Source organism: Macadamia integrifolia, chromosome 14, assembly GCF_013358625.1.
Source record: "Macadamia integrifolia cultivar HAES 741 chromosome 14, SCU_Mint_v3, whole genome shotgun sequence".
Lineage (NCBI taxonomy): Eukaryota > Viridiplantae > Streptophyta > Magnoliopsida > Proteales > Proteaceae > Macadamia > Macadamia integrifolia.
The window spans coordinates 26,913,322-26,938,643 of record NC_056570.1 but is presented as its reverse complement, the minus strand read 5'-3'; the positions used below and the strand labels follow the sequence as shown (position 1 = coordinate 26,938,643).

General features: G+C 37.7%; 3 protein-coding genes across 37 annotated transcripts; 2 read left to right on the top strand and 1 right to left on the bottom strand.

The window, feature by feature from the left end:
* The first annotated feature begins 11,168 nt into the window (after positions 1-11,168).
* LOC122062041 lies at positions 11,169-13,253 on the top strand. Its single transcript, XM_042625675.1, has 2 exons — positions 11,169-11,483; positions 11,592-13,253. The coding sequence occupies exons 1-2, from the start codon at positions 11,375-11,377 to the stop codon at positions 13,094-13,096; spliced, it is 1,614 nt and encodes a 537-aa protein (XP_042481609.1). The 5' UTR covers positions 11,169-11,374; the 3' UTR covers positions 13,097-13,253.
* Positions 13,254-15,764: 2,511 nt separating this feature from the next.
* Positions 15,765-16,097, top strand: LOC122060778 (receptor-like protein 46). The gene has a single exon (XM_042623879.1). It carries the CDS (start codon positions 15,765-15,767, stop codon positions 16,095-16,097), a length of 333 nt encoding a protein of 110 aa, XP_042479813.1.
* A 578-nt stretch (positions 16,098-16,675) lies between these two features.
* Positions 16,676-24,578, bottom strand: LOC122061721 (putative disease resistance protein RGA3). 35 transcript variants are annotated; one of them, XM_042625152.1, is made up of 14 exons: positions 20,901-24,578; positions 20,693-20,785; positions 20,402-20,491; positions 20,185-20,271; positions 19,873-20,058; positions 19,676-19,790; positions 18,822-19,393; positions 18,524-18,599; positions 18,223-18,441; positions 18,061-18,131; positions 17,835-17,894; positions 17,627-17,707; positions 17,212-17,299; positions 16,676-17,044 (listed from the first exon to the last, which is right to left on the bottom strand). In XM_042625152.1, the coding sequence occupies exon 1, from the start codon at positions 24,417-24,419 to the stop codon at positions 20,928-20,930; it is 3,492 nt and encodes a 1,163-aa protein (XP_042481086.1). In that variant the 5' UTR covers positions 24,420-24,578; the 3' UTR covers positions 16,676-17,044; positions 17,212-17,299; positions 17,627-17,707; positions 17,835-17,894; positions 18,061-18,131; positions 18,223-18,441; positions 18,524-18,599; positions 18,822-19,393; positions 19,676-19,790; positions 19,873-20,058; positions 20,185-20,271; positions 20,402-20,491; positions 20,693-20,785; positions 20,901-20,927. The 35 variants fall into 35 exon arrangements, 33 of the variants coding, with proteins under 33 accessions (XP_042481086.1, XP_042481083.1, XP_042481092.1 ...); XM_042625149.1 differs by having other exon boundaries at positions 18,223-18,371; XM_042625158.1 differs by having other exon boundaries at positions 18,524-18,594.
* Positions 24,579-25,322: the final 744 nt, after the last annotated feature.

Below are 25,322 nucleotides of genomic sequence, written 5' to 3'. Positions count from 1 at the left end.
GAGCATCAGATGGCCGAGGTGACATCCGCACGTGCTCCGATGTTGTCTCGGCCATCGGATGCTTGTCGCACCGCCGCACCCGGGGCAGAGGATGTTTTTTGCAGGTGATATATACTAATTGCGAATGTGCCTTCAACATACTATTTTTAGTTTATAGTTTCATCTTTATATTTTCTTAAAATTGTTTTTTTAGATGATGTAATTCTTAGAATGTATATGTGAAAGGAGAAAGTTTTCCTTCACCCATAGGAGATGGTTCACCCACAGAAGACGGTTCACCCACTATCCTAGGGTTCACAAAACTCTATGGGGTTTTAGTATTTTTCCAAAAATACCATCTTGAAAATCTTTCTTCCCAGCTGAGGCGCCGTGGTAAATAGATTCATGATCACAGTGGCCTTAGAAAAATTAGGTCCTAAGTAAAAGGTTTGAAAACATTTATGATACCATATATAGTTAGTTAAAATAAAAATGACAAAAATACTTTGCTTGGTACAACATGTTTAATGATGCTTGGAATTTAGGAGGAACGATTAAAAATATGGTCATATGTTTTAAGAAAGACAGAGTTAAAAAAAGGGTAATTTACAACACCACCCCCTGGAGAATTCCAATATTAGAGGGACACCCCCTCTCTTTCACCAAATTAGACTCGGACCCCCTACCGTCAGTCACTGTTAAGTGAAAAATTAAAAGTACCATTATACCCTTATCATCAAAAGACATTTTTAACCCAATTCCTCTTCCCCCCTACCTATACTCACCTTCACCGAGACATCAAAAGCAGAGGTGATCGTTCAGAGCACCGAAGATCACGGCAACGGCAGCGGCAGCATCAGCATCAGCATCAGCGACGAACGGCGAAGCTCATCTTCGTCTTCTTCCTCACGGTTTTAACATCTCTTTATGACTCAAATCCTTAGGCATATTCTTTTCCAGAAAATATGAAAGATGCTCAAGTGGAATTGGATTATTAACCCAATAAATGCAAACATCATTCCTCCCAGTTTCTCTTCAGAAAACCAAAATAAGAATGGAAATATTCCAATGAATGTGAACATCATTCCCCCTGGTTTCTCTTCAGAACGGGAAAAAAAAATCTGGAAACACCAAAAACCTAACGAGAGAAAAAAAAAAAAACCCTAGAGAGAGCAGAAACAGAGGTGTGGTTGGCGCCGATTAGGGTTCTTTGGGGGTGAGAAACGAAGCAAAAATGGGAAAAGAGGGATGTGATCTTTTCTTCAACTGATTTCTCTATTCTTCCTCTTGGTTTGGCTGAAAGTAAAGCTTGGTTCGAATGAAAGTAAGGATCGAAAAATAGATGATTTTTTTTTCTGTTCTTCGATCTTATTTTTTTTTTCTTTTTCTTTCTGATCCGTCTCCATTATATGATTTTCTGGTTTTTCTCTGTTCTTCCACCTTGTTCGGCTGAAAGTAGAGATGTTTTTTAACAAATGGAGAGAGAGAGAGAGAGAGAGTTACAGTTAAAACCTCTTTCCTGGTGATTAGAGCACTTGCAGCGGCCATGGTACCGGATCGAGCTTTGAAACCGAACAAAGTATTTGGAAGGAGAATTGAAACCCCCCACCGAGGGTTCAAAATCAGGATTTCAATACAAGAAACGAAGCGCAGAAGAATCGAAAAATAGATGATTTGGTTAGAGGCGACGATGGTGGGAGCACTTGGAGGGTCACGGAGGTGGAGAGTGAGATCTCCGGTGGGGGAGGAGGAGTGGTTCGGTGAGTTTGGGGAAATTCAGAAAAAATGCCAAAAAAGAAAGAGAAGAGAGAGAGATACTTAGAGCAAGGGTATTTTGGTATTTTAAATAAAATATTATTGCTGACATCAGCATATAAGGTATATTCTTTAACCGTGACTGACGGTAGGGGGTCCGAGTCTAATTTGGTGAAAGAGAGGGGGTGTCCCTCTAATATTGGAATTCTCCAGGAGGTGGCGTTGTAAATTACCCTTAAAAAAAACACGTGTTTTAATAGTTTAGATTTAAAAAATATGAAAAAAATAACAATATACACATAACAATTAAGGAATTATTAATACATAAAAATGACAATATAAACAATAAAGGGTAAAGATTTTAGTCTATTTGGTTATGCTTTTTTCTCACCGTGAATATTGCTTGACTTGGGAAACTTGAAGAGCCATTTTCTATGGGGGCTGGTGTGCCAAAAAGCAAGAAAAGCATGAATTGAACCACCTTCTATATGCTGTTTTTCATTTTGTGTTCTTCAATTCAAGAATCAGTCTCATGATTTTAAAAATAAATTTGAGACTTTGTAATATAAGGAAGGAAGTGGGTTTTTTTTATCCCCCAAACAATGTTTATTTTGTGTGGGCTTGGTTTGGTGGCCATTCTTTTGTCTTTTGGAATTTTTTTTTTTTAAATAAATATCTTTGAATTGAAAGAGAAGCACTACAAGCTATATACAATGATCAATCACCTTCATGCTTGTTGGTAACTTTTGATATTCTCATAAAGCATATTTTTATTCTAGTTTATCTTTGACCTTGAGGCTGGTTTGTTCCTACCCTTTAACCTGATCTGTATTAACAATTTTTATAATTGGGTATTGATAAGGGCATATCTCCTTTACCACGGCACGGTCAAGGAGCATCCTAATGAATGCTGCACTGTTGCTCCAGCCCTTCATCAGGCCGTGCTGCCACCTCGGCCCTTCACCAGCTCGAGCTGTCACCTCGGCATCTCATCGGGTTGTGCTGTCACCTCGGCCCCTCATCAGCCCGAGCTGTCACCTCAGCATCTCATTTGGCAGTGCTGTTAGCTCGGCCCCTCATCAGTCCGAGTTTTCACGTCGGCATCTTATCTGACCGTGCTGCCACCTCGGTTCTCCATCAGCCCGAGCTATCACCTTGGCCCGACATCATCAAACAAGGTTCCCAGAAACGTGCTCTCGTCCACTCCTACATTCAAGGAACGTAATCCTTGATCATAAGGACATGATTCTATCCACTACACGTCATCAGAGGCATCCACCCCTCCCACGGTTGGCACTTCTAAGATAAGAGGGGCATATTCGCCTAGTATACCTTGGGATCTGGAATATTCCCAGCATCAGAGAGTTGCCCCTCTCCAAGACTCCATGCCCAGTAAGACTCTCCACGGACCTCCCCCTTCCTCCACTCTATCAGTAGCCTATAAATATCAAGGTAAGCCTCCATTGAGGGGATCGATGACTTCTTTTGACTGAAAGCTCTCTTGAGCATCTATTGTGGAAAGATCTGACTTAGGCATTGGAGAGTCGCCCGTTGGATCAACCCGGCTCTCCCTTGTCTTCTCTTTTGTGCAGATCGGCTGAAGCTTCAGGAGTTGCAAGGAGGATCAACTAGTCAATTTTTACCACATCAGGTATATATATATATATATATATATATATGTAGTAATGTAGGGGAGTAGGTTCCCTCAAATGCTAATATGTAGTTTCAGATATTGAATTTTTTTTTTTATGAAAAACTCATCAAATATGGAGTGTTTAGGACAATTCCTGAATGCTACTAGCCATAATCTAGGTGGGGGCGTGCAGTTTTAATTTTATGCTGGTGTCGTGGGGATCTTTTCCCATGTGTAGATATAGTCATGAATCCTGAAGTGGTTGATGTGTTCTGCATGAGAGATAAGGTGGCTCATGTCCTCAACTGTTTAATGATTTACCTATCAATTAAAAAAAAAGCTCAATTAGTATATAATAATCGCAAATGTGACTTCAATATACAATTTTTTCTTCATAGTTTCAATTTTGTGCCTTCTGAATTTCTCTCTTAGAGATTTATTTTATTTTATTTTATTCATTTATTTATTTATTATTATTTTTTTTTGTGGGGTGGGGTAAATTTCTCTCCTAGATGATGTAGATCTTAGGTAGAGAATCGGTAGGTGATCTGTTCATCCACTGTCATTTTCCTTTGCCTATTTGGGTGCAAATCACTTCTTTGTTCGCTTGAAACCTTACTCCTAATCAGAGGATTAATCTTAATTTCATGTGGTTTTAGTCAACTTCCCTTGGACAATAACAAGGGCTTGTCTAATAGCTAGACCCTCCGCCTTATAAGAGTAAAAATGACCAATATAAGTTGAAAAATAAGAGATAAAGTGGCCATTGCATTCCCAAAACATGCCACCAATTCCAGATGATCTCAGGCAACCGAGACATGAACCATCAACATTAACCTTTATGTAATTCAATGGGGGAGGTTGCCACGAGATGTGATTGATAGAGGTTGATTTCAGTGTTGACTTCTGAACTTGAAGGTAAGATTGAACATATGTAATAATTCTGCTAACTAGAGAAGATGAATTAGGAATGATCTTTTGGAAAGAAGCCTCTAAATAAGCTATCCAGATATGCCATAGAACGCTAGTCATCAAGCTATCCTTCTTATCTTTAGCATGATTTTTAAGAGACAAACCCAATAAATATTTGATCCAAACTTGAATAGAAAAACCAACCTGAGTTGGAGGATGAAAACCCACAACCACCCACAAAGCTCGAGCAAGAGGACAATGGAGAAATAAGTGATTATGAGATATAATTTGATCAAAGCTACATAGAGGACAGAAAGCATCAATCTGAATGCCCCAACATTGAAGTAAACTAGCATGAGGGACTCTATCAAGCATCAATTTCGAAAGATGAAAGCGAACCTTTGGAGCAGCCTTAAGGTGCCAAATCTTCTGCCAAAATGAGGAATCTCAATCCAATAAAGCAAGTCTGTAGGCAGAGGAAACCGAAAAACATCCATTACTTGTCGGAGCCCATATGAATTCATTTTTGGTAGGAAACAAAGGCAATGGAATAGACAAAAAGCTTCTGCCACCTCAGGAGGCCTCCTATATCTAATCAAATTTTCCTTCCACATATGAGAATCACCGTCTATGAGATCAATGACCAATGTAGGGGCATCTCTTGGAAGAGGAAATGAAGAATTCGCTGGGTTAACTCCAGAGATCCATGGATCTGTCCAAGGATTGATAGATTGACCATTTCCAGCACAAATGAAAAGATCTTTAAGAAGAAGAGATTTAGCTTTGTAAATAGACCTCCATCCCCAAGATGCATTAGCAGAACATGTTGAGCGTAAAAAATCAACATTAGGGAAGTATTTTTTTTTTTTTTTTTCATCATACTGCTCCATAGAGAATTGCATGGATGAATAAGTTCCCATGCTTTCTTACAAACAAGAGCTTTATTCATTGGAGAAGAGAGCTTCAGATTTAAACCTCTTGACTTTTTGGAGCAACAAATCGACTTCCAACTAGCAATAGGAACTAAGCTTTTATCACCACCACTCCAAAAGAAATGACGATTGAGAGAATCTAAACTTTTATGAAGAGAATGAGGCAAAATAAAACATGACATGAAGTACTAGGGCAGAGCAGATAGGGTGCTTTGAATTAGAGTGTGCTTCCCTGCAATACCTGGGAAAGAAGGTTGGGAAAATTACATGATTACCCACTTTTGGGTTTTTCTTTACAAAATTACCTACAAAAAGTTTTGGTTAATAAAAATACCCAAAATTAGGTTTGAGTTCACGAAACTACCCACCCAAAGTTTCAGTTAATAAAAATACCCAAAGTCAGGTTTGGACTTACAAAACTACCCAAAATAGTGATTCTTCATCTTCCACATATAATCACTTATTTTTTTTATTACTAAACTTTGAGTGGGTAGTTTTGTAAACCCTAATTCAATTTTATGTATTTTTGTTAACTTGAACTTTAAGTGGGTAATTTTGTAAAGGGAAACCTAATTTTGGGTATTTTTGTTAACTAAAATTTTTGGTGGGTAATTTTGTAAAAGGAAACCTAGAAGTGGGTAATCATGTAATTTTCCCAAGAAGGTTTGACAATGATCCTTGCTGATACGACCCCCTACTAATTGGAGGAAGCCCAAAACTACTCTTAATTAGCCTTTTAAATCTGGTGCCACGCAACATTGAGGCTGTAATGAACCCCTGATTTGGAAATATTGATGGATTGGCCAGAATACTTACAAAAAGTATCAAGTATGGATTGAAAGGTCATTGATTCTGAGAAAGTTGCTCTCCCAAATAGAGTAAGATCATCTACAAAAGCTAAATGAGTAATAGGTTCATAGCCTCGAGCTATTTTAATACCATAAATCTTCTTTTGGTAGAAGCTAAAATTAAATGAGGAGAAAGAATATCTACACAAAGGACAAAAATATAAGAAGAAAAGAGGAGCACCTTGTCTAATACCTCTTGAGGGTGTAAAGAAAGAAAGAGGAGATCCATTCACCAGTATTGAGAATTCTGGTGTAGTAACACAAAACATAACAAGCTCAATCCAATGAGGATCAAAACTAAAATTAACAATGAGAATTTCTTAAACCAAGAAAATAGTTCAATTTTTATACTCTTTTTCTTTTCTTTTCTTCTCTTGACTACCAAACACAACCTAAGGGTCATTCTTTCTATGCTTTCCCATTGGTGTGCCAAAACGTAAGAAAAACATGCCTTCTTAGGGCCCGTTTGGTATCGTTTTTGTTCCAGAAATGTCGTTTCGTGTCAAAAACGAAAATTTCAGTTTCTGTGTCAAAATGCAGTTTTTAAACGAAAAAATAGAGTTTCAAAATTTCAGATTTTTATCGAGAATTTTTTTTTTTGTAAAATGGAACGAAACTGGGAAGACGGAACTCCATTTTGGAGTTCCGTCCAATCTCGTTTTTTCAGTATTTTTTTTCACTTTTTGTTCCAAAAAAACAGAAACGGACCATAAGTGCATCAAACAGAAGATTCTGTTTTTTCGTTCCAATAGAACGAAAAAACTCCAGAAACGTTTTTTTAAAATGATACCAAACGGAGCCTTTTTTTTTTTTTTTTTCCAAACAAGAATAACTATATAAAATATGAGAAAAAAGACTCTCTATTTAGGAGTGTAAAGGTTAGGCACAAACACAGAAGGGGAGAATGACCACCCCGCCACCCATGATGGGTAAAAGTGTCCATCCCATTGATTCTTTCAGTTGCGTTTCATTGGCTCCTGCAGTAATGCAGAAATCATTCTCAGGGATAGAAAACACTTCCCCCTAAAATAATATCATGAGAGGCAAAATGATTAAATGACTCAGAAAAAGTGAACCCTTTCGAGTATGATAGGTTGAGTCTTTTAGAATACCTGCAGCTACCATGGACAATTCCTCAGGACAGTCTCATATGGCTTATGTCATCATGGCATTCCCCTACGGTAGGTACCTCAAATGAAAGTCACACCAGATACATTTAAGGGTATGACCTCATGGTAGTTCAGCTCCTCCATGGAGAATAAAAAATCTAGTTTATGACGGCAGATAGATTAAAAGATTAGAGGATGTTCTTACTCTACCTGGGAGGGGTTCAAGTTCCCTCCTAATTGTATTATGTATAACCTCCGTGAAGAAAAGGAGGGCACTTGAACTTTCAGAACAATCGCCTTGCTAAGCTTATCAAGGTGGTATAAATATATGCCACAAGACAAATCAGAAGGACCCTATTTTACAGACGAATAGACATCAAGATCACTTGGTCTAATGCAAAAATTCTGGCCATATTAAGTTCTTCAAGAAGCAAAATTGATATTTGAAAATCAAGTTATGGAGGAGTGTACAATAGTGGCTAAGAGTTCTAGACATGGATGCATGCCAATACACGGGCAATAATTTTATTTGAAATATAACTAGTAACTATAGTCCGAGTTAGTATTCCAAAAAAAAAAAAAAAAAAAAAAAAAGAAAAAAAAAAAGAAAAACGGTGTTTCCACTTGAGAGAGAGAGCTGAGATATCTCAACCCGATTCAGGTCCAACCCTGCTGGATTCATGCCAACCCAACCTGACCCTAATTGGACGACGTTGAGCCGTGTTGGTCCGATAACGTACAATAATAGACGTGCAAGACATAATCAAAAGAGTAATCACATCTAATGCTCATGCATTGCCCAAAATGAACTCAAAATCATAGATCACAAACAAAATTTTTTTTTTTTTTGGCAGAAATAGTTCACACACAATTAATTTTCATGTTTATAGTGAGAGAAATGTTATAACATGATGTATTTTTTTTTTTTTTTTTTTTTTTTTGTTGGTTGAAATATAACACATACACACAATAAGTCAATAACACATTATATAAATCATTAAATCACATTATATATTAAACTCAGGGTCGGGCTAGGTTGGGCCTTGGCCTCAATCTGAGTATGGCTCAACCCTAATCAAGAGTTAGTGTTTCTCAACCCTAATTGATCCTCAGGGTTAGAAATTTATTCCGACTTGAACAGGTTCAGATTGTCAATGCCAAACTAATAACTCTAGAAAGGCATGAAGAGAGGGAGAACGGCATAGGGAGGGTTTTAGGAGAGAGAGATGAAAACCAACAAAGGGAGGAGCAGAGAACGACATGATTTTAGTGTACGGCAATAGTGAAGTGGGTGCTCTTCAGAACTTGAACACAAAGGGAACCTTTTTGATGGAAAGATCCCAGCCAATTTCCTTATGTCTGGAATGATCCCACCGTGGCTGTTCAATCTCAAGAGCCTCGTGCTTCTAGATCCTGGTGGAAATCACCTCACTTGGAATGACAGTGTGAAGGTATCTCCCAAGGCTTTTTTTCCCCCCGTGAATACATCTAATCATCATCCATGCTGTTGGACCACATACGGATTTGAGAGTTTTCTTTAAGAGGTTAAGTTAGGGATAATTAAGTTACTTTCACCTTGTTTTAAGGCTTTAATGAAGAGCAATCTACTCAAATCTCTTTTACTTTTATCTATACAAAAGTAATGTCCCAAACCCTAGCTCATGAATAATTTGGTCTTCCAATTAGCTGATTATTTAAGTGGGTGCTTATTGCTTACTAAGCATGTTTTTTTAGTTACTTTTGCTTGTTTGAAGATCAATATCAATATAACAACACCTTTTGTTTGAATTATTAGGTTTGCCACCAAAACATGACTGAAGGCATGCCAGTGTGGCTGGGTGACATTTTTTCTCCTTCATTCATTGCTTCTCATCATCTATGACTACGAACCCCACATGGATTTGAGGTCTTTTCTGGTCAAGATCATTTGTTGTGTGATACAGTGTGTAGCGTAGATCTAAGGGTTGAGAGCACCTTGGGCTACATGTCTAAGGGCTCCTAGCCCTTGGATCTGCGCTACCCTATAGCATGCACCATAGACAAGCCTGATTCCTTCTTTTAGAGCAATTCTTCGTCTATGTGGTTATGCTTTTTTGTTTTTTTCCCCTTCAATACATGTCATACTTTGTTTGTGCACCCTTAGGCCCAGACACAAGGTATGGCGAAAAGACCACCTTGCTACTATGGTTGGATGCCAGTGTGGCTACCTTGGTCTTTGCGTTGATGCAGGAAATTCGAAATTGAGTTGATGTAGGAAATTCAAAATTGAGCTGATAACAACCCAGTAATAGACTGAAAAGAGCCCATTAAGTCAATCCAATTAAAGGGTGAACCAATTTTGAACCAAGACTGAAATCGATCAAAATCGATTTGTCTTAATTGTTTATTTTCAATATGACTTAATATCAGATGAGAACCGATTCAAACCGATCGAATCAGACTAAACCGATCAATTACACCCCTAGTTTTGAGATTGGAAGGAAATAATTGCTCTTTTAACGCATGACTACAGCTTAGAGAACTTACAAGAAAGATGAAGATTCTGAGCTGTCAAGCGATGTGGAAAAAAGTATCCTAAGAACATGAGTCGCATGATTAGCTTTCCACATCACATCTTTCCTGCATACGGCCAACGAAATTCTCTCTAACTTTCTACTTTACTTGTGGTTCCCCTCAGCGCCATTTTCATTACTCAGCCATTGCAAATTTTAAAATGTTCAAAATTTTCAAATAATGCTCTTGGCTTTACCCTCAGTTAGGGATCAATTCTCTTACGGATTTTATTTTATAGATTTCATGTGTGGATCAGTCCTATATTAAAATGATTCTTGTACAAAGATCTAATTCACACTCAACTACCTTTGGTAGCAAAAATTACAAGGAGGCACTTGGTAAGACCAGATAGGTGATTTGTTGGAATGATCGGAATAGTATCAAAATATGATCAATTTTAGTGAAAAAATTGTATCATTGACGACGCTTAATGTGAATGCCATTTCTTTTCAAAAAGCACCGAAACCAAAATATGCCATTGAAATTTTGAACTACAATTTAAATTTGAGTGTTCGGTGGGGCTTGTTAGAGAAGTGATTATTGTTTGTGTTGATACTAATACACCTGATTCATGAAAAGCAAAATAAATACCATGAAGCTAAACCTTGTCTTAATTTTAATAAAAGATAAACCAAACTAATTTTGTGTTGTGTTCAAATCGGATTGGTGGCTTATTTGGTTGCAAGGGGAATTATAAGGAAGGGAAGGAAAATTTTTAAACATAAAAAAGAAACAGTTTTAATTATTACCTCATGTGATCCCAAGTATTTGTCTAAACTACTTAAATTTTTTATCATATTTAACAATGATACGTTTTACATGTGATTTTTATTTTACATTTTATAGCAAAAGGTTTTGAATGTAAAGTAAAGTGATATTTGTTAACCAAATATAGAATGATTTGGAATTAGTGATATAATCAAATGAGGTAATGATTACAAAGAATTTCCTTTTTAAGTTAAAAATCTTACTCCCTTTCTCTTTAAATTTCCTCTGCAATCAAGCATGGCCTAATATTTAGTATCATATAAGCTTAGGGTTGTCAATTGTTGGCCTTCATTGGTAATTGCGACCAGTATTGACTGGTTAAAATCGGACACCAGATCAACCAATCACTAAATGGCCTGATGCCAGGGCTAGACTGATTATCGACCGATCAATCTTGGTGTTTAGTTGTAACCCATTGGTCGCCTGATCAAGACCAATCATCACTAGCACCGAACCATGAATCGACATTTATAGACTGATTAGCCTCTCGTATTCTGACACACATGAGTCGGATTATGGGTAAGTAACTATATGACCCCAATATGTTCTTTTAACAATGTCAGACCTTAAATTTGTGAGGACCGATTAGTTAGGCTCGACCTTTATAACTGACAAGATTTATGGGTTTACTTGAAATGTTTGTGGGTATAAATGGATTATCCTAGATTCAAGGGGAAAAAGGAAGGAAGAAGAATTTCCTCTATATCAACTTGGTTTGAAATAGAAACAGTATTAGGCTTGAAAGCTTTTCACCCATTAGGATTCCTTGCACTACACAGTCATCTCCGTATTGCCACTATAAAATCTCACTCCAGCCTTTAGTGTCCAGCCACATAGTTCTATTGATTTTATAGTTGATCAAACTCAGATTATCTCTATCCCACCATGGGGAATTGTCTTGCTCTGCCTTCTTGTCATCTTTGCAAGAAAACAAAGGCTTTACCTATTACAAAAATGTTCAATCTACCATCTCCATTGCCAACTTGGCCACCAGGTGATTTTCTTTCTTTCAATTTAGTGTAATTGCTTCAATTTGTTCAATCACCATTTGCTTGTTTTGCTTAAGTTTCAATGAGTCTTGTAATTTGGATTTGGGTTACAGGTACGGGATTTGCTAGTGGAAGCATAAATCTAGGAGGGCTAGAAGTGTGTCAAGTCTCAACCTTCACCAAGGTTTGGGCCACCCTTGAGGGAGGATTGGACAACCTTGGTGCCACCTTTTTTGAACCTTCATCGATACCGGTCGGCTTCTTCATGCTTGGCTGCTATAGCCAACCTAATAACAAGCCTCTTTTTGGGTGGGTTCTCGCCGGAAAAGACAACGGCATTGACGCCTTAAAGATGCCGGTGGATTACACTCTTGTTTGGAGTAGTGAGTCTTTAAAAATTAAGCAAGACGGAAATGGCTACATTTGGTTACCCACCCCACCTGAAGGTTATAGAGCCATGGGTCATGTTGTTACAAGTTCGCCGGAGAAGCCACCCCTTGACAAAATCCGATGTGCCCGGTTGGACCTCACTGATCAATGCAAGCTCGACGCGTTGATATGGAGAGCAGATAAGGAGAGCAGCACAAATGGATTGAAGATTGATGTGTATGGGTTAAGGCCTACCATTACTACAGGGACCCAACCTCAAGGTGTCTATACTGGGGCCTTTATAGCTCAAGTTGGAGATGGAGATGTAGCTTCTTCTTTACCTATAGCTTGTTTAAGGAATACTAATGGTTCTAACTTGTCAGCTATGCCTAATCTGAGCCAAATTAAGGCTCTAGTAGAAGCATTTTCTCCATGGATCTACTTCCATCCTAATGAGCTATATCTCCCTTCTTCAGTGAGCTGGTTCTTCAATAATGGAGCTTTGCTGTACAAGAAAGGTGAAGAATCAAAGCCTGAGTTGATTGATTCAAATGGGATCAACCTTCCCCAAGGTGGTTCCAATGATGGAACCTATTGGTTGGATCTTCCTATAGATGGAGGAGCCAAAGAAAAGGTGAAGAAAGGTGATTTACAAAGCAGTCAGGTTTACTTACATGTAAAGCCAATGTTTGGTGCCACCTTCACTGATATCTCTTTATGGGTCTTCTACCCATTTCATGGACCTGTAAGGGCCAAGGTAGTACTGATTAATATTTTATTGGGGAAGACAGGAGAACATGTTGGAGATTGGGAACATATTACCCTCAGGATTAGTAATTTCACTGGGGAGCTTTGGAGAGTCTATTTCTCAAAACATGGCAAAGGAAAATGGTTGGATGCTTCCCAAGTTGAGTTTGAAGGTGGAAATAAGGTTGTGAGTTATGCATCCTTGAATGGCCATGGATTCTATCCTAAAGCTGGACTGGTCCTACAAGGGAACACTAGACTTGGAATTGGAATAAGGAATGATACTTCCAAGAGCAAAATCGTAATGGATACAGGATTGAGATCTGATATTGTGTCGGCGAAGTACTTGGATACCGTCATCGAACCGCCATGGCTGAACTTTGCTGGGAAATGGGGTCCCAAGATTAGCTATGAAACAGCTGAAGAGGTTATTGAGAGTCTCCCACATGAGGGATCTACTGGCCCTAAGATGAAGAATTGTTGGAATGGAGATGAAGCTTGATTTTTAGATTCCTTGGAACTTAATTAGTTGTTGTTCGTGTAGTTTTTTGGTCATTTTTGAAAATCTTGACTGTATTTTTTTTGTTGTCTTGTTCAAATTCTGAGTCATTTTAAATACTACGAAGTTATTGCTGAAGTCCAAAACCGATTCCAAAACATGATGAGGTTGGAATGGTAGTGTTCAAAATCTTTTTTTTTTTTTTCAAGAATTATTTGAAAATTGGGAGAAAAACTTACATAATATCATCATCATCATCATCATCATCCGTAAAAATGCTTGACTGGCTATAGAAGGAAGCCAAGGCTGTGTGGTCGTGAAATTCTGCTCACTGCTCTTTATCTTTCTTTGAGCTTTCTGGTGGTCGAGAGAGAGAGAGAGAGAGAGAGAGAGAGAGAGAGAGAGTCTAAGGACCAACCCTTTGCCGTCATTTCTTATCTCCCTGAAAATGACTAGTTTAAAACAAATGCTCCTTCTTTCTCAATTATGAAATAGGTTTTTATAAATAGTATTATAGCTAAAAGGTTGACAAGTAAGGCCCCGTTTGGTATCGTTCTAAAAAAACGTTTTTAGAGTTTTTTTGTTCTATTGGAACGAAAAAATAGAATCTTCTGTTTGGTGCACTTATAGTTTGTTTCTGTGTTTTTAGAACAAAAAGTGAAAAAAAAAAATTGAAAAAACGAGATTGGACGGAACTCCATTTGGAGTTCCGTCTTCCCAGTTTCGTTCCATTTTACACCAAAAAAAAAAAAAAAAAAAAAAAAAAAAATCGTTCCCAATAAAAATCTGAAATTTTGAAACACCATTTTTTCGTTTAAAAACTGCATTTTAACACAGAAACTGAAATTTTCGTTATTGACACGAAACGACGTTTATGGAACAGAAACGATACCAAATGGGCTCAAGTAATCTACCTCTTAATTTGGTTATTTATTCAAGTATTAAAATAACTTTCTTCTTCCCGTGGAGAAGAAGGGTTCACCCACAATTCTACTATCATCATTACCTCTTCAATAAATGACTCACGCCTTCATCATGGGTTTTGGGAAACGCAATCCGATATTGAATTGCTTTTGCTATGATATTTAGGTTGATGGACGCAGTCAAATCAAAATATTCTTTATAAAGGTAAATTTATTTTCATTCAAATATTTGATGATAGCACATCTCACTAAGAAAGGTAAGTGATGAGTGATGTTGCTCCTCTCTAGTCAGCATTAATAAAATAAGAATGAAAGATGTGCTACAATGGTCCAAAGAGTCCCACATTCTTCCACCTTCCTTTGTTTACCACATTTTCAAAGGAATAGAAAATATTTACTCCTCCATTTGATCTTACAAGGTTTCCTTTAGCTTGTAAGATCAACCAAGGAAGACTGAATACCAATTGGATGTGGCCCTTGTTAACTTTTGAATAGAGTTTTCCTTGACACTAGGTGAAGAGAGAACTTCTTATTATATGGGATTTGACCCTCAATTGGATTGAAAAAGAATTTTATTTCAACTCTTTAGGGGTGGGAATCAATTAAGTGTTTTACTACTCTAAGAGTCCAATCATAGCCATAATTTAACTTAAATGAAGAGATTCTTTCTACACCCTAGATGACAGAAAAATTTCTTTTTGCACAATTAATCATTTTACAAACATTTTTAATTGACAAAACATAAGGAGAAAAGACTATTACATGGCTAATCATGGCGAGAGTTTTCTCATGAGCTTCTTGTTTTTGGTACGAGGCTCTTTCCCAAAAATATTTTGAACTTCGTAAATTTTTTTAGGAATTTTCTAATTTTAAAAACCCAACAAAATTTAATTATTGAATTGATTATACATGAGGATGCATGCTAACATATGGGAGATAATTTGATTAAATAGATTATAAAATTGAACACGTAATATTTAATAGATATCCAATAGTCAGAATTGCCAATATCATCGTCTGCCTTATAAACTTCCTGTGGTAGTTTAGTGTTTTCAACTCCTCCCAGAGTAATCAGTAAGAAGAGAAACCCCAAATGCAAATGGCCATAGTACACCAGCTGCTGCTCGGATTCTTACTCATCTTTAGCTTCTCCTGTTATCCTTCCCTTTGCTGTCCTTATGATCAGAAACAAGCCCTACTTCAACTCAAATCCATTATGTTTGGAGATGATTTTGGTGAGCTGTGGTCTTGGAATTCTAGTTCAGATCGTTGTGGCTGGAACCGGGTTACCTGCAATTCACACTCACGTTTACGGCCTGTAATCGGTCTTGATCTCTCCTATATTCATCCCTATTCTCATAAAACTGATTGGCTTTCAGAAGTCTAGAAGCCACTTTTTTGCATAAGAAGCTTGATGATGCTCGATATCTCCAACAATTTCATTCAAGGAGAAATTCCTTCAGATGGCCTAGCCAACTTCACTGAATTGGTTTATCTTGACATGTCCTATAATTGCTTCAATGGCTCCATTCCTTCTCAGTTTTTCCATTTGACAAGCCTTGAATTCCTTGATCTGAGCAGCAATTCTTTAGAAGGGTCTCTAAGTAGTGAAATGGTGCTCTTCAGAACTTGAACACATTGAAGTTGCGGTGGAAACATATCCGTGGAAGGATCCCAACCGAGTAGCCGGACGCATCCTGATTGGCTTGCCATACAAAAGAGCTTCAATTTCTTGGACCTGAGCGAGAATGAGCTTGAAGGACATGAAGGTGAATTGGGTGAAATTCCAACAGTTAGTTGTGAATTGGAAGAAATCAATGCGAGTTCTCTGTAGCCATACCCTTAATACTGATAACTATTGTTTAATGGACTTGTCAAGGAACCAATTGATTGGCAAAATCCCGGATTCCATTAGCGAGCTTAAAGGCCTAAAGTCTCTAAACGTCTCCAACAACCAGCTCACAGGAATAATTCGAACGACTTTGGGTGAGCTAGAGAACGCCGAGGAACTAGACTTATCACACGAGAAGCTTTTTGGAGAAATACCACCTTCATTTGCAATGCTCAATGAGCAACAATAAGCTAGAAGGTCCAATTCCAAGGGATGGGAAAATGGACACCATGAACGATCCAAGTTCCTATGCAAACAACAGTGGGTTGTGCGGGATGCAAATCAGGATGCCATGTCCAATTTTCCCGTAGGAACATGAACATTCACAGGAGAATTCACAGCAAAGAAAGAGTGAAGAGGAGAAGTGGTTTGTGTTGGAAGGTGTTGGAATTGGTTTGCTAGTTGGGTTTTTCTCAATAATAGGAACCATACATGCTACTGGGTATTTTGATGTCCCAACACCCCGGCACCACCGTGGCAATAGACATCGCCTGTCATGGACATTGTGATAACTTCCCAATTCTATCACTGTTTTGCTCATGGACTAGCTTTCTTCCATGGTTGGAACTTGAAAAGAAAAACTAATTACATAGGTATATGATGAGGGAAGTCACTCTTGAAAGCATTGGTAAAACAAAACAGAGCAAGTCTTACACTCCATTTACACCTGCCCCTTTTGTTTCATTGGTAATTCAAGTAATTGGAAAGAACCTTAGCTACTTTATTATTGTCCATTGGAGGTCTCTGTCAAGATTTTGGGTTGTTTGATTCTCTCACAAAGGATCAATTCATTTTGCATTCATTTGAACAAAGAAAAATCCATGAGCTTTGCTAAACGGTTCCTTCTCCATGTGAGCATGAGGTTTTGGTTGGTTATCAAAACCCACTGCAACTTTGGACTTTGTAAAGATATACAGTAACAATAAGCAATTACAATCAACCCTCAATGAACAATTACAATGGCGCAACTAAGAACCAAAATGAGTTGGGTAAACCCACCAAGTAATAGAATCTTAATCTGTCAGTTGTAACAGGAAATGGAACTTGGAATTCTGACGGAGGAGCAGGGGTGGATCAATAATGGATAGGCCAATGTCAGGAAACGATCTTGATAGCTCACCTGGAGAGAAAGGAACACTGGAATTTGGCCAAAAAAAGAATTGCACTATTTTAGATATTCTCTTCTAAATCATGCAATAAAATTTCTTTGCATGACTAAGAATTTTAGATATTTTTTCTCTTTGCTTGACAAAGAATTGTAGATATGTTTGTTATGAAATAAATATGATCTTATGATTGATTACCTTCAGCCAACGTCAAGCAACAAAAGCATTATTTGGCATGTTACTTGACTCACTCTTCTGTCGTCAATGCTCTCATCTTGCCAATTACCTGGAACACCCAAAAGTGAAAATTTTAGATTAAGGTTCTAGTTTGGAATTTCTGACTCAGATGATAAGACATAAAAATTCCAAGAAGCAGGACCATAGGGGTGGTAAAGTGGTTGGTTATGTTCTTATGAAAAAAAATAAATGACAGTAGCTGGTGATTGTTGAGTTATTGGCTACTTTCAATATGTGACAAAAATGAAAGGAGAAAAGGTATGTAGCACATCCTCCTTTATCTCCCAGGAGTCTCAAGCATTTTGATATAAATAGAAAAGCATCGTGTAGATGTTGAATCAAATTGGTAGATAAGAACTTTATAAAAAATACTTACATCTGGGAATAGCCCTTGGGATCCATATTTGTCGTCCTAGAAAATTGTTCCAATGCGATATATTTGTGGAATGCTCAGCACCTGAAAAAAATATAAAATGGGAGCTAATAATTAATGTATTCCTGTTCATTACTTCTAATGGAACTGCTACGTAAATTGAGCTGCTCTATAGTTCTAGTAGACTACATCTTAATGCAGAGCAAGTTACCTGATACGTTTCATTCGTGATCTCATCCAAGGGTTTGCGAGGCTTTTGTTGTGAAACCAGCTGCCATAGGAAAGAAAAATAAAATGCAAGTTAGTAATAATGAATATTTACTCCCAAAATTAGTTAGTAGCTAATGATCCAGCGTCAAATTAATGTACCAGAAACCCAACAGCTTCCCTCATGTGAAAACAATCTTCTGTAAATTGAAATTGGAGAAGTTGTGAACCTGTTAATATTCTGCACATTTATGAAGGAGAACATCTAACTGAATGTCTTCCTTATGATTATGTCAGGGACCTGCACATCTCAAACAATAATTAGAAAGTTGTAAGGAGTCCCCATTTGGAACCATCTGTAAATTAGTAGATGAATGAAGATTCCTACTTACATTATTCTCAAACACTGCAGCTAAGGCGCAATCTAGGCTTCCTACAATGCTTTGCCAGTGTATGCTTGATGCTTGATGCTTGATGCTTGATGCTTGTTGTTTTGCAAATATATTTGGTTGAGTATTTTCACAGTATTCTCTTATTGGTTCTGTAAAATAGTAGATTAATGAGGAGTCCTATTACATGATTTCCCATGCCTGAGGAGATGAACAAATGCCCTGAGATAAGAAGTTTAGATCATCATAATTTTGCTATTCATTGTGAAGAAATGAATTTGAAAAGATAGTACAAAGATATTACTTGTGCCATTCTGCCAAACAGGGTGATGGGTGAGCTCCAAGCATGCACTGAAGCTTGTTTTTGGCGTGCTGCTTCCCTTGAGCATATTTTGTACAGAAAACCAAAAGTGTCAATGTTGTTGAGACCCAATAGGTAAGATCAATGATGTTTTCTTGATTCAGAAGGGAATTATATAGGAGACCAGTCCCACATTTCAAACCCGGTTCATCAGTCAAAATAGATATCTTCTATGTGATCAATTACGCAGAATATTTATCAACAACATACTTGATAGGCTCATGAAAGGGGAAAGTACCACCTCGATAGATGACTGGATCGCATGAATTATCCGAACAAATACATGCAGCAGCAGGTCTGTTCTTGTCAAACCGTTTATCTTCCATGAGGCAGTCTATTAGTGTATCATGGTCCTGGTCAGAAGAGGAAATAAAAAAATCCGACAGACACATGAGATCAACTATTTGATGTGTTCTAATTCATGTAAAGATTCCCTACATGTGAGTCTGAATGCATTCTTGCTGCCTGTCCGTTAGAGATTTTTGCTTACTTGGGGCCGTTGGAGGCACTGGCTCCTGAAACAAATCTAGTCATTATAAATACATTGCAAGATTGAGCTTCTTCATCAGTAAGTATCCTTTTACTCTGGAGAAAATTCATCTGATAGTGATAACATATACCTTTATCATTTGTGCACTTCCATTGTTTGATAACCATTTTAAAGATTCTGCAGCTGGACCATCAATGCACTATTGCACTATAGAGCCTTCTGGCTGCATAAGTTCAGGAGCAACTATTTTCTGCACAGAAAATGGTGCCTGATGGCAGAGCAGCTCATTTTGTGACTCCAATTATGCAGTCTTGTCCTTGAGGCTGAATAGAATTGAAACTATTAGAATATTGAAACATTGGCTCTCTTTGAAAAATAAGATCCAAGTTGGGATTTGGGAACCTTATTGTAGTCACTACCAACTATACCTTAGAACTTCTAAGCTTCATTAACTTAATTAAACTAGGTGAAAGAAACCTACTGAACTGATATGACTCAATCCAACTTAGATGTTTTCAAAGAAAACTATGAAGCACTATTATTTCTCTTCCTATCATCTTTCTTGAAATTGTCCGCAAGGAATTTATGTATCCTTAGTTAAATACCATTCAATAGTTTCTTGAAGATGAGAAGCTCTGGAATGTGATTCTTCTAGCCTTGCTTCACTCTCCTTGCCCTTCCCATACTTTCTTTCAAATTCTTCAACCCACTTAATTTGCCCTGAATATTTGGAATCCATATTTGGTTAGCATAAAAAGATTCATTTCTAGAACATAGAAGCTGCAGTTGCAGGAGCTATTACCTCCAATTCAGGAAGTCCGTCTAGGAACTTCTTTGATGACAAGGGGTGCTTCTTCAATAGCTATCCTCGCTGCTTCATTTTCTTGATAATTGTGGCCAGAGAATCATCTAATTGCCCTTGCATTTCATGCAAAGCAGATTTCAGCTTTGTAATTTCTTGTACCTTAGCTTCTTATTCAAGGTCAACCTACAAGGAAACAACTGATCATATATACCAAATCAACTGAAGTAGACCATTGTCACTTGAGTCTGACAAGTGTCTAAAACATTAAGTTGGTTGAATAACAGTGAAAAGGATGGTACATTCGTATACCTCGAAAATTCTTGCCGCCATGTTAGCTCTTTGGCCATTTTTTCCAGCTTATCCTTAGCTTTGTTAAGCACATTCCTGTGTCTCTAGCTGCTTGCAATGGAAAATGACCAAGTACAACTGCTGAATCCCCATAACATTTTCTTTATGTTTTAACATAAATTTAAAGAAAATATTTTCTTTAAATGATCATCACAGAAAAATTGGCAGTAGGAAGCACCTCATGTGCTTGATCCATACAGGGTCAACAATTGATGATGAATATGATGCAGCTCTGCATTTGGATAAAGAATGTGTAGATGATACAGACCTGATAAATAAATAACTTGAACTGTAAGGTGAGGAGAGACTAGAAACTACAATGAAATTAAGAAAATTCAATTTGTGTATGATAAATTGTTGAAAATCGGACCAGGTCATTGAAATAAACTTAACTAGACAATCCCTCATAGAGAACATCGAAGGAAGAAAATGATGAAAATATAATTCAAGAAATAAATAAGGGTGATACCAGAATCGATCACTGCTTGGGCAAGGAATACTAAATCAACAAAAAGTACTCTCCTAAACCTTGATCCACCAAAATCTGCAAACATTTTGGCGCCTGCCAATCAAAGTGGAGTCAAAATTAAATTATTAGAAAGAAATGGTACGAATTAGCGATTGTGAATGATATATATGATTCAGATAAGATAGAGACAGAGTTGATGATGACTAACCTGACTTTTGAAGAAAGACTGCACAAATTACACACGTTGGTCATCAATGAAGATGCTTTTAATGTGTTTGATCTTAGGCCATTCATCGCCTCTTCCTCTGGTGCATCTCTCTTTGAGAAAGGGGCAATCTCTAATACTTAACGATTCTAATGTGATCAAGCATCGCAGTCCTCCTTCCTCTTTTGGAAGATACATCAGATTGTTGCACTCTTTAAGAAGCAATGTTCGAAGCGAAGAAAGGTTCCCGAGCCACTCCGGTAAAGCTGCCACACTATTAAACTTATATATTCCCAACCATTCTAATTGGGTGAGACTTTGAAGTTGCTCAGGAAGAGACGTAAGCTTAGACCAGCCTTCGATATGCAATTGTCGAAGAGAGGGCAAGTGTTGGAGAGGCTCCAAGTCAGGAAAAAACTCCAGCTCCGATGAAAACCCACCAATACTCAACACTTCGAGGGCGTGGAGGGTGTGTAGACCCTCTGGTAATCGAGTGATTTTTACATTACCTAGAAAATAAAATTTCTGAATAGAGTGCAGACCTCGTAGATCTGGCAATGACGTTAGAGAAGGGCAATCTGTTACTGCCAATATTTCAAGAGATGAAGGGAGGACTTGCACACCCTCATCCTCGCTTGTCGTAATAATTGCTTCAAGGTCGGGGCATTTCTCAATATGTAATATTTCAGTATTATTGTGCAATGTCAAAAACTTAAGTTCTGGAACTTCAATTAGATATAGTTTGATGACAGAGGGAACCTCCACAACCATCCTTTGCAAGCTGCCATTGCTTCTTTTGATTTGGAATAGTTTAAGAGAAGGAAACTGACGGGGCATGATCATCAACTTGGGGCAATCATGTACAAATATCCTCTCAAGGCGAGGGAAGGAAGGGAAAGACCCTTGCGGTTCCATCCATTCTTCTAAGCTGGGCAAATGTAAAAGGGAAATTTCTTCCAAGGAAGGAAATGCTGTTTTAGTTAGGGATGCCTGACTATTGCTATCATTCCCACAATATAACTCACTGCCAAGACTCTTCATCCTTTTCATTCCTTTTAACTTAAGAGACTTAAGAGATGGTAGCTGTCCAAGTGCGGGAACATGTTCCAATCTCTCGCAGTTTTCTAGACTGAATCTCACCAAATTGGGGAGAAATGACTCACATCCACTCCTCAGCCATCGAGGAATATTCTTACCTCCAAAGTTACTGATGATCAAGTCTTTCAAATTTGGATGAGGTCGAAGACCTTCCAATACATCATCTTCATCAACAACGGTTTTCTTATTGTCATTTTCCAACATGGAAGTACTATCACCACCCATAACATGACTTCTCCATGACAAATGCAACGAATCAAGCTTTTCTTTTCCCATTAAATTAGCCTCCTTTGCTTCTCCTCCACTTCTCACATTCTCGAGATTGTTGATAAGTAAACTATCTTGAAGATTCAAGTGTTGTAATTCTTTGATACGCTGCCCCCTTTTATGGCCCACAACAAATTCCAATAATGTGTTAAGGGAAGTTAATCTTCCCATCTCAATTGGCATTTGACTCAAAAATCCATCTTTTCTAGAAACTAAAAGATGCCTCAAGTTTACTAGTTTCTTCATATCATGGGGAAGCTCTTTTATTTGACAATTGAGAAGTTTCAATGTGCGCAAGTTATAAAGTGAGGTGGTAGATGCAGGTAATGCTTCAATTGGATTGTCATTGAGGTCAAGGTACCTTAAGTGTTTCAACTTCTTAATGGAAGATGGTAGCTCTTGAATTCCGCAAGAAGATAAATTTAGAACCCGTATATGCTTGAGTTTTTTAAACAGAATATCAAGGATATCCCTGCAAATGGAAGTTCCGGCTCTCGTGCATCTCAAATGAAATGATCGCAAGTTTCCTGCCTTATACAAATGGTCTACTTGAATTTTTCCTTTGTCACCATCTGTATACAATATTGAATGAATAAGAGTAGGGTTGTTTTTTAAATCTTCAATCCCAATAGCCAGGTTGTCAAACTTGGAAAGAGAATATGCTAGATCATAAATAAGATCATGCATCTTCAACGCAATTATATCACCATCAGCATTTTTCTTAAAGACCTGGAAGAATGAATTCCACAACAAATGGTTGATGTAATCATTTCCAATATCTTCCATTAGCCTACCTCCTGTGGATTGTTGAAGGAACCCTAATGCTATCCATTTAGCTATTAAATCCATTTTGAGGATATATGTGCCCTTGGGATACACTGAACAATATAAGAAACATTGTTTCAAAGATGATGGTAGGTGATCATAGCTCAATTTCAGTGCGGGAAGGATTCCATCTTTATCCATAGGTAAAGTCCAAATTGGACTATTCATTATTGACAACCACTCTTGTTCACTTTTCTTGATATGCATCAAGCCTCCTAGTGTTTTCTCTGCTAATGGCACACCTCCACACTTCTGCACAATTTTCTTCCCTATTGCCACCATATTTGGAGTCTCTTCAGCCCCTCTATTGCCAAACGCTTTATTCTTGAGAATGGACCAACATTTATCTTCTGATAACGGATTAAGGTGGTGCGTGGCAAATGTGCCTATCATTGACGCAATTTCAATCATACGAGTAGTAGCAATGATTTTGCTACCTCTTATACCAATTTTTAATGAAGACATAAGCATATCCCATTGCTCGTTATCTTCATTCCATATATCATCTAGTACAAGTAAGAACCGCTTCTCGTCCAACTCATCTTTAAGATTTCGCAGTATCACATCAATAGATGAAATCTGACATGGTTCATTAGTAACAGATTCTGTGATCTCTGTCAAAATCTTCTTGACATCAAAATCCTTAGAGACATGGACCCATGTTCTTGTATCAAAATACTTGGCTACAATACAATCATTATAGACATATTTTGCAAGTGTGGTTTTTCCAAGCCCTCCCATTCCAACTATGGGAAGGACCGAAAGAATATCTTCATGGTTAGAGTTAGTTAACATGCTTACTAACTCTGACTTTTCATCATCCCTTCCAACAACCTCGGACTCATCTACAAAAGAGAATGTCTCCATGGTCTTTCTATTTTGCAGATTCATGGGTGTGGATGCACTCGCAAAATGGAAAGAATCCATGTAACTTTTAATTTCATCAAAATCCATGTTTATTTTCTGGATCTTATGAGCCATCTTTAACTTAAAAGCAACTGAAATTGAGTACTGCAAGAAGAATTTGCTCACCTTGTTGGTCACCTGAAGCCTTGTTGTTTGATAACCGAATTCATCCAAAACGTCTTCAGCAGCATAAGCTACATCTCTAAGCCTTCTCAGGAATAGTCTCACAGTCTCTTTTTCTTCTTGTTGTTTTTCAGCATCATGTACTAATGCTTGGATAGCAGTCACAGTGCGTACCAACTTTTTCAACTCTTCCTTGACATTCCATACAAGCCCAATCTCCTCCGTTGCCATGAAGATCAACTTCTTCAGGATCTCACCCACACCACTAACAAGAACCCCTGCAGCTAATTTTGCTTCAGCCATTTCTCTCTCTCTCTCTCTCTCTCTCTCTCTCTCTCTCTCTTTCTGGTTGGGGAAGGATGCTTAGTTCTTGAAGAGAAAGGGACTCGGAAGAGGTTTAGAAGGCAAAAAACACAAGGACTTGGTACCTAAAGTTCAAAATTGTAAATATGGCTCTGCTACTTTATTCCCGTGGATGCATTTTTCATCATCTGAACGTGTGGATCCCACGCGGACTTGAAAGTCTAAGTCAGTCAAGGTTGCCCCTACTAACTCTTTTCTTTGAATTTAAAGTGTGGGTCTTGCCTGAATCAATGGCTTTTGTTTCAATTATTGTGTTTGCCAGCAAAGCACGAATGCGTGTGAACCCCACACATTCACATGACTTTATGTGGTTATTATCCATGTTTTTCTCCCCTTGAAGTGGAATGCATCTCATCCACATGAACTTTAGATTCTTCTTTTAGGGCCATTCTTAGTCTATGTCCATTGTCTCTATGGGGTTGAGAAAATGAACTTTCTGATAAGTTTTTCCCCTGATAAATTTCTCCCCTTTGGATTTAAGAGTGAGAGGGGGTGTGGAGAAGACAGAAAAACTATGGATAACTTATGTTGTAGATTTTTGAAATTACACTGATATTGCAAATATCTCTGTTCTTAAAACATAATTTTCACTCAATGGCATATGAGGTTTGTGTTTTGTTTCTTAATTTCTGTGGTATGTACCATATGCTATTGAGGCTTTCCAATTTCAAATTGGAATCATATTAATAACTTCATTTAGCCGACCCAATAAGTTGGGATAAGGTTTTAAGTATTGTTGTTATTATTATACTGATAACTTCATTTACACACATTTACACAAAGTGCCCTGAACAGTAAAAGTAAAGAAGGGTTTATAATGGGCCTACTCCAATCTCTAAAATC

What these genes read in the sequence shown, in the direction of transcription:
- LOC122060778 (XM_042623879.1), top strand. Translation starts at nt 15,765, where the DNA reads ATGAGCTTGAAGGACATGAAGGTGAATTGGGTGAAATTCCAACAGTTA.
- LOC122061721 (XM_042625143.1), bottom strand. Translation starts at nt 24,419, where the DNA reads ATGGCTGAAGCAAAATTAGCTGCAGGGGTTCTTGTTAGTGGTGTGGGT.
- LOC122062041 (XM_042625675.1), top strand. Translation starts at nt 11,375, where the DNA reads ATGGGGAATTGTCTTGCTCTGCCTTCTTGTCATCTTTGCAAGAAAACA. An exon ending in ATTGCCAACTTGGCCACCAG is followed by an intron (nt 11,484 to 11,591) that starts GTGATTTTCTTT and finishes TTTGGGTTACAG; the next exon opens with GTACGGGATTTGCTAGTGGA.